Source organism: Saimiri boliviensis, chromosome 6 (genome assembly GCF_048565385.1).
Source record: "Saimiri boliviensis isolate mSaiBol1 chromosome 6, mSaiBol1.pri, whole genome shotgun sequence".
Taxonomy (NCBI): Eukaryota; Metazoa; Chordata; class Mammalia; order Primates; family Cebidae; genus Saimiri; species Saimiri boliviensis.
The window spans coordinates 50,775,336-50,789,322 of record NC_133454.1 but is presented as its reverse complement, the minus strand read 5'-3'; the positions used below and the strand labels follow the sequence as shown (position 1 = coordinate 50,789,322).

Here is a 13,987-nt window from a genome sequence, read left to right as displayed (position 1 = left end):
TAACAGCATAACTGGGACTTTTAAAAAGTTATTGGTGTGAGTGTGTCTTGCAGGTAAAATAGTAACACATTTTTAACCACAAAGCAATAAAAACGGAGTGAGTAAAACTCAGGAGGGATATCAGGAAATATGATCTCTTTTTCCCCATCTCACCAATGACTTACTGGATTGGAATGTCTATTAACTTTTCTATGTCTCTCCAATCAGAAAATGAGAATCATGTTTCTTCTGTATATTACTTTATTACTTAGCTCAAATCTAGCCCTGACAAGATTGTGCTTAGAAAAGATATGTTAGTTTAAAACTGGGCTGAATTTTAATAATTGAATCCAAGGGAATTATTTGGTAAAGGGCCTACTTTAATCACTCTGCATGTTGTTGTACAGGGTGGAAATCTGTCATTTAAATGACAAGAAGTGATCAGCCAACCCTGCCATGTTAATTCAACTTTTAGAGAAACATTTCCTGGCACAGACTGACTGACTTAGAGACCTGCATTTGATAATTCACCAGTTGGAAAATCTCTAAGCTCTGTAGGAGCTGTCCTTGAAGGTCAGGCCTTGATGCTTGGCAGGTCACCCCATCTTTTGACTTCCTACGATGAATTCTGAGAAAGCAAAACAAATTTAGGTACTAAGCAATACATCTTTTCTCACCCCATTCCTATTTCTTTCTGCCCTTTCTTGTCATTGGTACAAAGGGAAAAGTTCATAAAATAACCAAAAGGAGCCAGGTACACTGACAGTCATGAGAAATCAATTAGGTATAAACTTCCACTTTCTAAGGTAATGCCCCATAGTGTTTGCCACATCTGTCATTGCACTCCATTAAGCTCAGTTATTTGTAGTTTTCATCATTAATTGAGCACCTCCTGACTTTATCGATTATTCTCGAAGGATTATTTTAATGTAGTTAGAGAGATTTTATTCTATTCTTTAAAAGATACTTTAAGTTTTGAGCTTCCTATAATTAACTACAAGGCAAAATGCAAGCTCTTCCAACCCACAGCCCATGGGCCTCATGCGGCCCAGGATGACGTTGAATGTGGCCCAACACAAATTCATGAACTTTCTTAAAACAGTATGAGATGGTTTAGCGATTTTTGTTGTTGTTATTGTTGTTGTTCATCAGCTATCATTAATGTATTTAATGTGTGGCTCAAGACAATTCTTCTTCCAATGTGGTCCAGGGAAGTCAAAAGATTGGAAACCCCTGATATAATGTAATCATAAGATTCCTAAATTCTGTGAGATCCTTGAAGATACTGATCATTCATCTCCTAAAGCTCTGGAGTTCTATTTTCTAGGTCCCTTCAATAAAATTCATGTTTTTACCTGACTCTAGGGGATGTAGGTCTCAGAGTTGAATAGGCCATTCAAAGTAGGAAACTTGTCCCCTAATCTGAAAAATAAGAAGTTAACTTATAGCCAGTCCTGATTTTGGAGTACTAGTTTTAATCAGGTCTTTCTCTGGAGAGAGAGAAAGGGACACTTGGAATGAGACTTTATAGCATTTCTATGGCAGGTAATAGAGATGTTTGTGTACTGTGAGAAGCACCCACCTTCCTATTAGTTTGGGGATGATGTTCAAGTTAGTGATACCTCAGCAGGATGTTATTGACTAGCAGTGCATGAAGAATATACCCAGAGCCTAGAGATTCATTGTATTTATGTGTATATATATATATGTATATATATATAAAAATTATATTTGACTTCTTAACTGCAGGGGGATAGAAAAGTGATAGATAATGCAGGCTGATTCCTGTTTAATGCACTTATAAATATTCTTCAACTTGTCCAAAGTCCTCCTAGCATCTTCACAAAGGGCTCCAGCCACTATTTTAAACAGCATATTCTTTAACCCACAGCAAAGAAGCTGTAATGAAAGCCAGATAATATCTAAAATTTTACTTTATCTGTGGGAAAAACTTCCAGGTCAGTTGTCAGAATAGAAAAGGTAATAGAACATGCTAGAAATTACAAAGCAGGATCTGAGATTTCCAGAAAGATGACGATACAGAACTGATTTTACTCTAGTGAATTGTAGCTGAAAATCCAACTTCTTCATTACAGCAACCACTTGACTTAGATTCATTTGAAAATAATCTTGAGATGTTTGTTATGATGATCTGGGTTTAGAAATGTTGAATGGTTTGATAACTTAGCAACTTAAATGACAAGACATTAGATCAATTAGCTATGGCCATCTTATTTGGTCTTAAAAGTTTTCATACTGGATTTCCTTTTGTATTTCTGGGTGGTTTTTTTGTTTGTTTTTTTCATAAAAACGTAAAGAAAAAGTAATTTTTTAAAGCTTTCCCTTTGAAGACTCATTAAAAGATTTTATTCAAGCTTGTGTTGCTAGAGTATGTATGAAGTTTATACCAGTTGTTTATGTATGTTGACCATTTGTTCTTACCAATATCTGATTGGAATAAGCATGTATTGAAAGGTTAGAAGTGCATGGGCATGATTCAAAATCAAATGGATTTTCTCCAAAAAGAAAGCCAAACAACAATTAGCTACAATGTGTTTTTAAGGATTTAATTGATAGTAAAGACAAATGTGAGTGTAAGAGTGAGATTTTTAGACTAGGCTGACACAAGGGATCTTTTTTGAATGAGGATCTTAAGCATTTGTGTTTTTGGAGCTCATCCTTAAGGGCTAGACAGGAAGAATCCTGTGTAATGTGTGCATGTTGAGCAATGCAAAAAACACTCTGCCAAATCCTGATACCACATGGTCTGAGAAATGCATGAGTGATTTAACGCACGGATGGTGTAGTCATTATGTTATTGATGGGTGCGTGTGATGGTTTTTGTTCATATGTGGGCGCTTCTGTGTCTTGTGCCTTGTTCCTTCTGCCCTGTGTGTCCCTTCTCCCTTTCCCCACCCTCCTCCCCCATATGAGGGGTCGGGTGACAGCATGCCCATGGTCTGGAATAGTGCTTGTGCTTTTGCTGCACTGCAGTCAGCTGGCTTCCTCTGGGTTTGAGGTCTCTCTCTTTCTCTCTCTCTCTCTCTCTCTCTTTCTCTCTCTCTCTCTCTCTTTCTCTCTTTCTCTCTCTCTCTCTCTCTCTCTCTCTCTCTGCCCCTTCCCGCCCCTCCCCATTTTATTATTTTCAAGTCTACCTGTCCTCTTGCTTTTTTACCTCTTAATACAGTAGAGGCTGATGAGCTCATGAATTTTCATATCCCCAGTGAGTTTTTAAATCGTTCTTAATTCAGTATGTAATTGTGGTAAGACTCAAACTGGAAACCCCTCTGAAGAGTAGTTTTTCATTTTCAGTTTTGGTTTCAGAATGTTTGGCCTGTGCTAGCTACATGCTCATATCTTACGAGCACAGCCCTTAGGAGATGCCCCCATAGCTCTTTCCTTTCCCAACTCGTTTATAAAAATGCAAACCATGGTCAAATTCTAAAAGCACACAAGATTTTCTTATTATACTTGATATTCAGTTATGGGGAAATTCTTAAGCCCATTTTAAAGAAACATAGCCAGCAGTGCGCATTACTACAACCGCTATGTCCACCGTCTGTGTATGTGCCTCTATGTACATCTCTCTGTATGAGCACATAACAATGGCATTCAAAGGCTGTCATTCAGTCACGGGACTCTGCAGACATTGTATGTTCTACATGAGAGCAAAGCTCAAGAGGTTTACGAATGGCTGCAGGACCTGAAGATTGTGTTTCAGCCTTGATATGCAGTTTGGAAACAATGTGCTACTGTCTAACGGCGTGAACCAAATTTCTGCTAATGGGAAGAAGGGAAAACTCTCTACAAAAGCTGACAAAGCAGGAAGAACAGGATGACTGAGTTTTTAGATTAAAACTACCGGGGGCGTCTGAACTCATGGCTGGTGGTGGAAGTAACAGTTTCCATAATATGGCCAAGTGATCAGATGTATGCTGCTTAGGTAAGAGAGAGACCATCGCCTACTTTGTTTTTTATAATGGGAATGATACCAGGGCCAGTGGGCTAAGTTTTTGTTTTCTGGAGATTTTATTTGATCATTCTATTTTAAAATTTTCTGGGAAAAACAGTGATACCCTGAAAAACTGAGCCCATGAGCATTTAAATTGTATTTGACCTTGAATTTATTTAAGTATCTCTAGAATTTCTTACTGTTTCTAATTTCTTGAGGTTTTCCTTACGCTGGTTTAAAATTGCCACGTCGTATCACTTTTAGAAGCCAGCAATTACTGCTGAAAAGGAAGGATCACAACTGCAAAAGCATTACCTGAGAGGGCTTAGGGTATGTTATAGCAATTGTAGCACCGTGAAATAGTGAAACACACATCTCTGCAGAAGAGATGGGTATCATGCATATAGTAAATTACCATGTTTGCATCCTTAGGACTTTATTAATTGCTCAAAAAAAATCCCATATGGACAAAAAGTAAATTTTCATTTGTTTAACAAAGTTTAAAGACATATGTTGAATACATTTTAATTAGAAGTGACTAGAAAGGGGCTTTAATGGATGATACGAAAGTTTCAAGAGAATACACAAGAAGTAATTTCCCAGTTATTGTTAAAGAGTGAAGCCTCCTTTTGAAGAATGTTCTCTGCTTCATAAAATACGTCTTTGTCTTTTTCTTTGAGAAAATGAAAAGTGTATAATTTTTAACATGAAAGAAAAATACCTAAGCCAAATCAGTTTCCAGAGGTACATTTTGCTTGTCCCCTCTTGTACACCCTGTGCTTCGGTAAACTCTTCTTAATTATATTTATTCAGACATTATCCAACTATGGCAGAGTATTGTAGATTCATACAGTATAACAGTGCTACAGAAACAAATTTAACGCCACTAGCCTAAACGGCTTCCCGCTTTGGAACATAATCCGAGCAGTAGATTCCAGATAACTTGGTATATTTTAAAGTTTATGCCATTAAAAATGACAGTTTCAGCTTTAATGAGGTGTATATCAACTGTCTGTTGCTTTTTAATGGAAAACTTTGCATATCAATGATATTTCATAAACATATTTGTCTTTTTTTTTTAATTAGCTTTCTAATGTCCTCCCCAAGGAAATAAGCCTTCAGCAGTAAAGCTACCTACTCGAAACATCCTTGTTTAATGTGGTTCAGTGGGCACCAAGCACGTATGTAGGACGCTTTGATATTTGTTGGGCCAGGTAGAAGTGAGAGATTAGCCTTCTGAGAACTGCAAATTTATAATTAACTACAGAGAAGTACTTTATGTTGCCCATTTATAACAGTTATTTAAATAATTGTATTCATCAGTCTTTATACAATGTATAAGCCAATTAGAAATAGGAATACTGCCAACCAATCAGATTTCAGAGCAAATGGATAACATCCTATTCAGTTGCCTCCATAATTGATTGCATTGCTCACTGCTTTCCCTTCAGTTGTCTAAATCTGTAGTTGGAGAATACCTGTGGGCTCAGTTTCTTCCCGTTTTTAATCAGCACCTCCTGTTGAGTGTTAGCACCCAAGGGTCATGATGGAAGGTCTTCTTCCTCAATGGCGTGTCAGCCTCCTTTCACAGAATTGATCTGGCTATCAATGTTCATTTGGCTTCTTTATAAAGCAGCGTACAAAATGCAGGCTTCAGTGGTCATTTGCACAAACATGACTGTTTGGGTTCACTTGGGCCTTTAAAAATCGTGATCAGTTTGACATTACTTGTTTCCAAAGCGTTTGTTTTGGTTGCTTTTAATGCTCTGATTGGGCATTATTCCCAAATTATTAATTCAACAAATACTCACTGAGAATATACTTTGTGGGTTGGCTGTAGCGGAAGGGAAAGATGCAAAAATAAACACAATTTGCTTCTCCAAAGACTTTGCAGTTTATTAGGTCCACAGACATCTTCAAAAGTAACAGATTTGACTAGAGAAGTGTGAGCAAACTGCTGTGCAACTTAAAGGACCTAGGCCGTCAGTCCCACTGGACTTTGAGCAGAACAGCAAAGAGCAAGTAAAGCTGCCTTGAATGTCTAACATGTTGTGTTATTAAATAAACTTCATTAAAGGATCAGCTCACAAATAAAGCAAAAGGACGTGGAAACCGTCTCTTATCTGAGGCTCCCATTGTGTATCTACTTCCCTCTTCACCTCTTTCAATTCAAATCAGAGCTAGCTGAGAAGCATCTCAGCTGGCCAGCATTGGAATTGACTCGGATATAGGCATTTCAAGCCTCCATTTGATTACCTCCTGACCTAACTGCTTTTTCAGCTTTGAGGGTTTTATTTTTGAGGAATACCATTGATTTATGAAATTGTCTTTTTTAAAAAAATCATTTTGCGAATCAGATTTTCTGATGAAGGCATAACCTGCAATCTGCAGTTAGCAGATGCTGTACCATTTTGAAATATGTGATCCAAGATCATCATAAATTGATAATGAACTGTGTTTGTCAGTATTGGCAGCGGATTTCAATTTACAGTAAAATGTGAAATAAAACGTACATACATCAGTATGTAACATCTAAATACATTTGTATTTAAGAGATAGCAGAACATCGACAGCTAACAATCAGGCTTTATTGATTTCTTTTTTCTTTTTGCATGCTGTTATGAATGAGTGATTTTAAGCATTCACCTTCATGTTTCATGTCCTTTGAACAGTGGAGACTGAGGAATCTTTCTGCCTCGATTGTGTATTAATAACAAAATTACATAATTGAAGAAATGTACTTACGGATTAATACATTCACGCTATCAAAAACGTAGATAGCAAGAGATTTGGCTCATGTTTTTAAAGAAATTCATCCTCAGTTCTTAAGTGTTTTGTTTATGTCCCTCGAGGAATGAAAAGAAAAACGATTTGTTTTTACTTGTAAGGCCTTACTCAGTTGCCCAATTCCGCAGAAGAACTGGACAGTGAGGACCTCTCAGGTAAGGGCTAGTCATTAGGTAAGGCACTGCAGTGTCCAACCTGTGGGTGCTCTATCCACTTCTACAAAATGGCCATTTGGTTTGCTGAGCAATCAGTAAGTGTGGATTTTGAGACTAACAAAAAACAAATTTTTATCAATACTGTCTTCCTTCCCGGTCCACTACCCACCTCTTTTCTCTGTGGTAGTGATACTTATATTTCAGATTGGGGACGATTCAATTAATGCAGGAGAGGTCAAGTTACCTTTGGGATTGTACTAAAGCCACTCTGTTCAGTGGCTTCAAATAATGTTTATGTCCTAGATATATAATGTGTCTGGAGAAATTTTGTTGCATTACAAAGCAATTTAAGGATGTTGGATTATGTGACAAGATCTTTTTTTAAAGAAACAACTCACATTGACTGCCTCCTTCTGTGGAGACTAGAAAAGCCATGTTGTAGTTATCTTAGAAGTCAGGAGTGAGAAAGGGCAGGGAGGAGGGGGGAGCGACTGTTTTGTCACACACCATGATGTAAACTAATTATCCACCTCAGACCTCTTTCACAGCACACTGAGCTCTTGCAAAAGTAGGTTTCATGCTTGATTCCAGGATTTAGGTGTTACTAATCCAGAATAAGAAGCATATCCTACAAGGGAGGGAGGGAGGAGATTTAAAGTGGTCAGAGCTAAACAATTATATGAGCATCCATGATGTTATGGGACTTCACTGCCAACCAGTTATAGCTTAAATGTTTCCATTCGTCACTTAATAAGTCAGTAAGCAAGGCCCTTTCCTTGTTATTGCAGTGGAGAAATTAAGTCATAGGACTGTAGACACTTACTGAAGCCTATTGGAAAGAAAGATTCCCAAGGAGCTTTTACTGAAGCTCCCTTTAATAGTTGGTTGTTGAGGTACAGTCCTTAACTATAAGTCTTATCCATTGAGAGAATAAGATAGTAGTAGCCAATTTTTCAAAATGCAGTAGATTTATTGCCAGCTATGTGCTTCTGACAAACCTCAGGGATATCTTCACTTTGCTGTATGTAGCATGTAGTTTGAGTTTAGCTGTTGGATTTATTTTTCTACAGACTGGAAGCTCCAGGATGCCATGCTGGTCTTATTCACTGCTGTACACCTGTCATGTACTAAGCACCCAATTGACACTTACTGTATGAATGAATGAATTTCCAAATCCTAATGCATTTAGATAAATAAATAGATTAGGAAGACAGTGGGCCCATCAAGAGGGTGTTTTTGTTGTTTTTTTTTTTTTTTTTTGGTCTCTTCTTTGTGGTGTAGAGAAGTTCCAAAAACATTTGCCTCGTTTTCTTTTAAAATAAGGGTGGATAAGTCCTTCTCCCTGCTTAAAATGGGATGCTGGAAGTAAGCAATTTCTGCTTGTATTTCTGGTGACAGACAGTCTCAGTTCTGACCATAAAGAAAACAACTCTCTTTGACACAGTATCCCTGGCAGTTGGATCTTCTCAAAGATTCTAAGAAAGCTGGTGGGTGTGTTGGCCCTGATCCCTCTTGGCACAGTAGCCAGACAAGGATCACTCAAATATGCAAAAGTCATTTTTCTCCTCTTTAGGAAAATGTGACTGAATCTACCCCTTCCACCAGCATCATCAATTAGGAATACTCTGGGCCTCAGCACTGCGCCATGTCAGATGGGTCCCTGCTGCAGTTCTATCAATCACCCGAGTCAGAAGCAATAAACCAACAACTGTTTGTGTTCATAATAATTCAGTTAAATTAATAATTATGTTGTCCCCCTCCCCCACTCCCTTCAGGAACACTGCAGTCATATATTGCTCAGGAGCCGTAAGTCATGTAGAACACTGATGAACTATCAGGCTGGGCTGGGCTGCCTTTGCATCTGGTTTGATGAACTAATCAAAAACTGATTAGCACCTTTGTTCAAAGGGGATGCTGATTAATCAATTACTATTGATTGTGAGCTTGGCTTCACTCAGCAGCAAAGAGACATCTGAAGGGAAAAAAAAAACAACCAATAAAAATTGAGCAGCTGTCATAGTGTTTAAATTTATTAAAACAAAATACATTATTTTTATGAAGCTGTCTTGAAATGGGTCACTGAAGGGGAGCATATTGATTGAGAAAGGATGAACTTCTCAAATTTCTGTAGCCTAGAGACTGAATTCAATTATAATACAAGACAAACAGGTTAACACCCGTCTTAAACAGTCCATCAATAAATTAGAGTAGGTGTTGCACATTTAATGCTAAACTGTGGTAATGAATAATATCATCCATTCCCTGCTGCATCAGGGTAGAAATTTCATCCTTTCTATATTATGGATAAACGTTATGTACTCAATTTCCTTCCAAATAATGATGGTTTATCCTCTACCTGCCCCCTTTGTCCCCACCTCTCCCACATACCAGTGCTACCTTAGTTAATGGCAGTTTCATAAGCAACATATGGTGCTCCATTCTCACCCAGCAAAGCAAGTTGCCTGGCCGATCCTCCTCTTTAATCTGCATAAAGAAATTATGCTCGTGTGTAGTTCAGTGATTTAATTATTGGCAGGCCTGAGGGAGCTTATCCAGTTCTACTTTGAACCCTTTCATTTACTTTTTGGGTGTTAACTTTATTGATGATGGATCCATAAGAGTTTTGAATTGTTTTATCAATTACATCTGCTGTTTCCTGGTGACAGCTGGTGGTTATTGCCACCCATGTGGAATAGAATAGCTTTAAGCATATTTATCCTTCTATTTTATTTTAAAACTTTTTCAAAATGTCTCCAACTGCCTCTCTCCGTTCAGCAGTGGAGGGGCCTTGGGGAACTGTTTAGTGGAGTGAGGTGGTAAATATACAGTGTGCCAGAAAATGGCCCTCCAGCACAGTTCAAGAAATCCATCAGTCTTCTGCTTTGGAAGCAGAGGCACCGACAAATTCCAGGGCTGTCATGATTCCTCAAAACATGCTTTCAGCTCTTGCCCTACAAAACAAGAAAGTGATCTGGAAAACTCCTACAACATCTCCCTCACAATCCATTAAAAAAAAAAAAAATGGTGGAGGGCAAATTCTAAGTGGCTTTGCTAACCCTCACCTAGGTGTTAGGAGGAATCTAGGTGAACCAACTGTAGTCCCCTAAATGGATTATACAAGAAACGTGGTTTCAAAATATAGCCTACATTTAGCTGGGCACAGCAGCTCACACCTGTAATTCCAGCACTTTGGGAGGCTGAGGTGGGTGGATCACCTGAGGTCAGGAGTTTGAGACCAGCCTGGCCAACATGGAGAAACCCCGTTTCTACTAAAAACACAAAAATTAACCTGGCGTGGTTGCACATGCCTGTAGTCCCAGCTACTGGTCGTGGTGGTTGGGGAGGGCATTGACTCAAGGGAATTGCTTGAACTCGGAGGTGGAGGTTGCGGTGAGCTGAGATGGCACCACTGTGCTCCAGCCTGGGCAACAGAAAGAGATTACGTCTCAAAAAAGAAAAAAAAAAGGAAAAGCCATATGTAGATAATAGAAGCACTTAAAGGTCTTTTGATCTAGATTATCAGTCCTCGAGTTGTGGGATATGTGGTCTTCAGGTTACTGGGAGTGCCTTAAAGTCCTGGCTAAACTTGCCTGAAATGTGTGTGAGAAACTTTCAGTAGCTGTACCATTTAGGGGGAACTCTTTCCTAATTGACCCCCACATAAAGTGTGGTCCAGATTTGACAAGCAGACTACTTTATTCTCTTGGTAGAGTAATAACAACAATAATGATAATAAAACACCAAAAACCAGATGGACTGTATAGATATATTTAAGTTATGGCCCATAAATTTAAAGCATGGCATGGTTTGGCTTGTATCTGCCTCATACTATGTAACTTAGAAAGCTCTTTTGCATGTATTACTTCATTTGATCTTTATTCATTCAACAAAATTACTTGAGCTCCTTGTGCTGGGCTCTGGGCTGGGCACCGGGGATGCAGCAGTGAACAAGACCAATAGGAGCCAGAGCTGCCGTGGCCTTTGGGAGCCAGGGCCCCTGCTCTCCTACAGCGACACACTAGTGAGGGAGATACACTCAAAACACAAGTTAATTTTGGACAGTGACAAAAGCTGTGAAACAATAAAACTGGATAAAGTGAAAGTGAGGGGCTGGGGCTGGGAGAAGCTGGAGGCCAGTGTAGAAAAGCTCACCAGGGAAGGCTGTTGTGACAGGAAGACCCAGATAGATGAGAATGAGCCAGCTATAGAAGATTTTCATGAAAATCTCAAGATTGTTAAGGAAGGGCCGTTGGTCTCCATTTATAAATGAGGAAACTGGCCAGGCGCTGTGGCTCACACCTGTAATCCCAGCACTTTGGGAGGCCGAGGCGGGTGGATCGCCTGAGGTCAGGAGTTCGAGACCAGCCTGAGCAACATGGAGAAACCCCATCTCTAATAATAATAAAAAAAAAAATACAAAATCAGCCAGGTGTGGTGGTGCATGCCTGTAATCCCAGCTACTCAGGAGGCTGAGGCAGAATTGCTTGAACCCAGGAGGCAGAGGTTGCAGTGAGTCAAGATTACACCATTGCACACCAGCCTGGGCAACAAGAGTGAGACTCCATCTCAAAAAAAAAAAAAAGAGGAAATTGAGTTTACTTAGGAGACAGTGAGAAGTGAAGCATGGGTCTTCCTGGCTCTAGAGGAAATAGAGAATTTGATTTGCAGAGGCCACCATTCCCCCTATGAAATCCACAGCTTCCTGTGTGCTGGGGTCTTTGGTAATCCTCTTGACCCTTTTCAATTCAGTGTGCGTATTTGGGAATGAGGGGAAAGTCAGGCTATCTACAGCCCATCAGGCATAGAGCAATGTGATGAGTAACCTGGGAAGAATTTTTTCCCAGTGTCAAATCAAGCTCTTTCTCCTCAAAGAAGACCTAAAGTCTGCTCTGGTACTTCAGTGCTATTGTCCCACTGATTACCCTAATTATGGGATCAATTTCCTCCTGAGTTGACCCTGAATGCCATGGGAAAGTGATGGCTGGAAAAGGTTAAACCATGTAAATTCCCTTTTAAAATTCTGTTTCCTACAAGGCAGTAGACTGAAGAAATCACATTGGGTCCACACCAGCTCACCTGCGACTTCCCCACAATGTGTTTGAACTGTCTCCTGCTGCTGATCTTTCTCATAATCCAACATGCTCCTGTTTCCACCATGGGAAGGAAGGAGACCATCAAACAGGAACTTTCCTTCCGAATTAAAAAGTTGGCAGGCCACAGTGCAAAGTGTGAATTCTAGTTCTACAGGTTGGACACTGCTTTGGGGTGACTTCACCATATTCATTAATCCATCCTCCTCACGCCCCCAAATGCCTGAGGTCCACTGAAGCATCTTTCTCCAGAGAGAGATTCTAGTGGGAAATGTATGTTTGGAAATACTTGACAACTGTCCTCTTTATTAGGTGTATATTCCTTTAAGGAAAACTCTGGTGTCATCCTCAGTGCCCTCCTGTTGCTTAAAGTGGAAAAGACGATCACATTTCTAAATCTGTACTTTCATGAGATGAGCAGAGTGGACTCAAGCACAACTGTTAAGTGTCTCTGGCCATGCTAAATGCCTTGGGAGGATTTGCATCCTGTTGGATCAGGTTATTTCCACTCATGGTTAAATTAACTCAATCAGGGAATTTGAGAGAGGAAAAAATCAACAATAACAAAAAAACCACTGTTTTCATACTTAGCTGGCAATAGTATTTAATATCTTGATACTCAAATGGTACACCTGAATCACGACTTGAATCAGACGGCCTTCAGCTGCCAGGCCCACAGCCTTGACCTTCACAGAGGACAGCTAAGCTGTTAGTTACACTGTCAGTTCTGCACAAATGAAAAGAAAGAACTTGGTGACTTCAACTCAGTAAGTGTTTATGGGGCATCTTACCATGTGTGGACAATGCTAAGTATGCAGTACGACGTTTACCCCTAATTAACTGGTAATTATTTCCCTTGGGTTGGTGGTAAGAACTGGAAAAGCCCTTCTTAGGCTCTAATACAGGAGATTTAAATTTGGCAAACACCGAGTCCCTATGATAGGCCAAGTCCTGAGCCAGTTAGGCACTTCTCATTTTCAGGCAGTGACCTCTCAAAGCGACCCTGTGAAGTCCGTAATTGTACTCAGTGGCTCAGAGTGCCTGATTGACTTGCCTGACGTCACAGAGAAAACTTAACGAAGCTCACGTTCTATCCCAGAAATTACAGCAAGTCCAGTGCTCTTTCCAGTGGGCCATGCAGGAGAACTCCTAACTCATCTCCTATTCAGGCCTGTTTCTGGAAAGCAATGTAGCCAGTGATAGTTTAAGAGAGCCCTCAGTCCTGATCATTAAGTAGTAACAAGGTATAGCCAACATCTGTGTGCAGTACTTCTAATTTAAATGAACACATACTGAGCTACAGGTGGCACAATGAGGATGATCACTGCAGTTTTCCTTTAAGTAGCTTAACATAGCTCCTTTGAAATGTGAGTATAGATGCAGTTACATTGCTAGAATTGAATGCAGCTGACGTGTAGTATTAGATGCCTGGGATGCTATATGGGAGTCTTCATGATTTTCTTGCTTTACGTTTATTCATTCTTGTCCACTTTCTAAGAAGACAGAAAAGAAAGGTTATGCTGCATAAAGGGTAGTGTGCTCCAATATATATTAACATCTTAATGGGAAAGCTGTGCATGTACTGTATACATTTACTACTCTTTGACAAGAGGGAATTAAATGTCAGAAGGATTTGTAGCATCTATAATTGAATTGGTGCTGAGAAAAGCAAATCTTAAAGAAGAATAACATATTAGGATTAGCAAATAATGTGGCATTTTGTCAGCGCATGCCATTCAGTTTGTTCCCCTTCAGTAATAAAGTTGTGCTTTTTAAAATGCACACTTATTTTTGTTGCCATGGACGGGAGCTACAATAGACGAGAATGGGTAGTTACATTTTCAGATGGTGCCAGGTTTTCTTGAGTGTAATTTTTTTTTTAGGTCAAATCATGGTTTTGCTTCAGATTTGGGAAATCTACTACCAGGCTTTTTCTTTCTTCCTAGCAAGAAGTAACAAATGACATCACAGTCACTAAGCTTTCTCTGATATAGACTAATCCCTACAAACCTAGGAAGCTGGAG

General features: G+C 39.5%; 1 protein-coding gene across 7 annotated transcripts in view; it reads left to right on the top strand.

Moving 5' to 3' along the window:
• CADM1 (cell adhesion molecule 1) overlaps positions 1–13,987 on the top strand; it is a 334,707-nt gene that overhangs the window by 310,461 nt on the left and 10,259 nt on the right. For 3 of the 7 annotated variants that reach the window (XM_003923677.2, XM_003923678.2, XM_074400633.1), the window contains one exon: positions 6,820–6,873. The exons of the other annotated variants lie outside the window; for them this stretch is intronic. In XM_003923677.2, the coding sequence (XP_003923726.1) occupies positions 6,820–6,873 (54 nt within the window). The remainder of the gene's footprint in view (positions 1–6,819; positions 6,874–13,987) is intronic. 7 annotated transcript variants of the gene reach the window in all.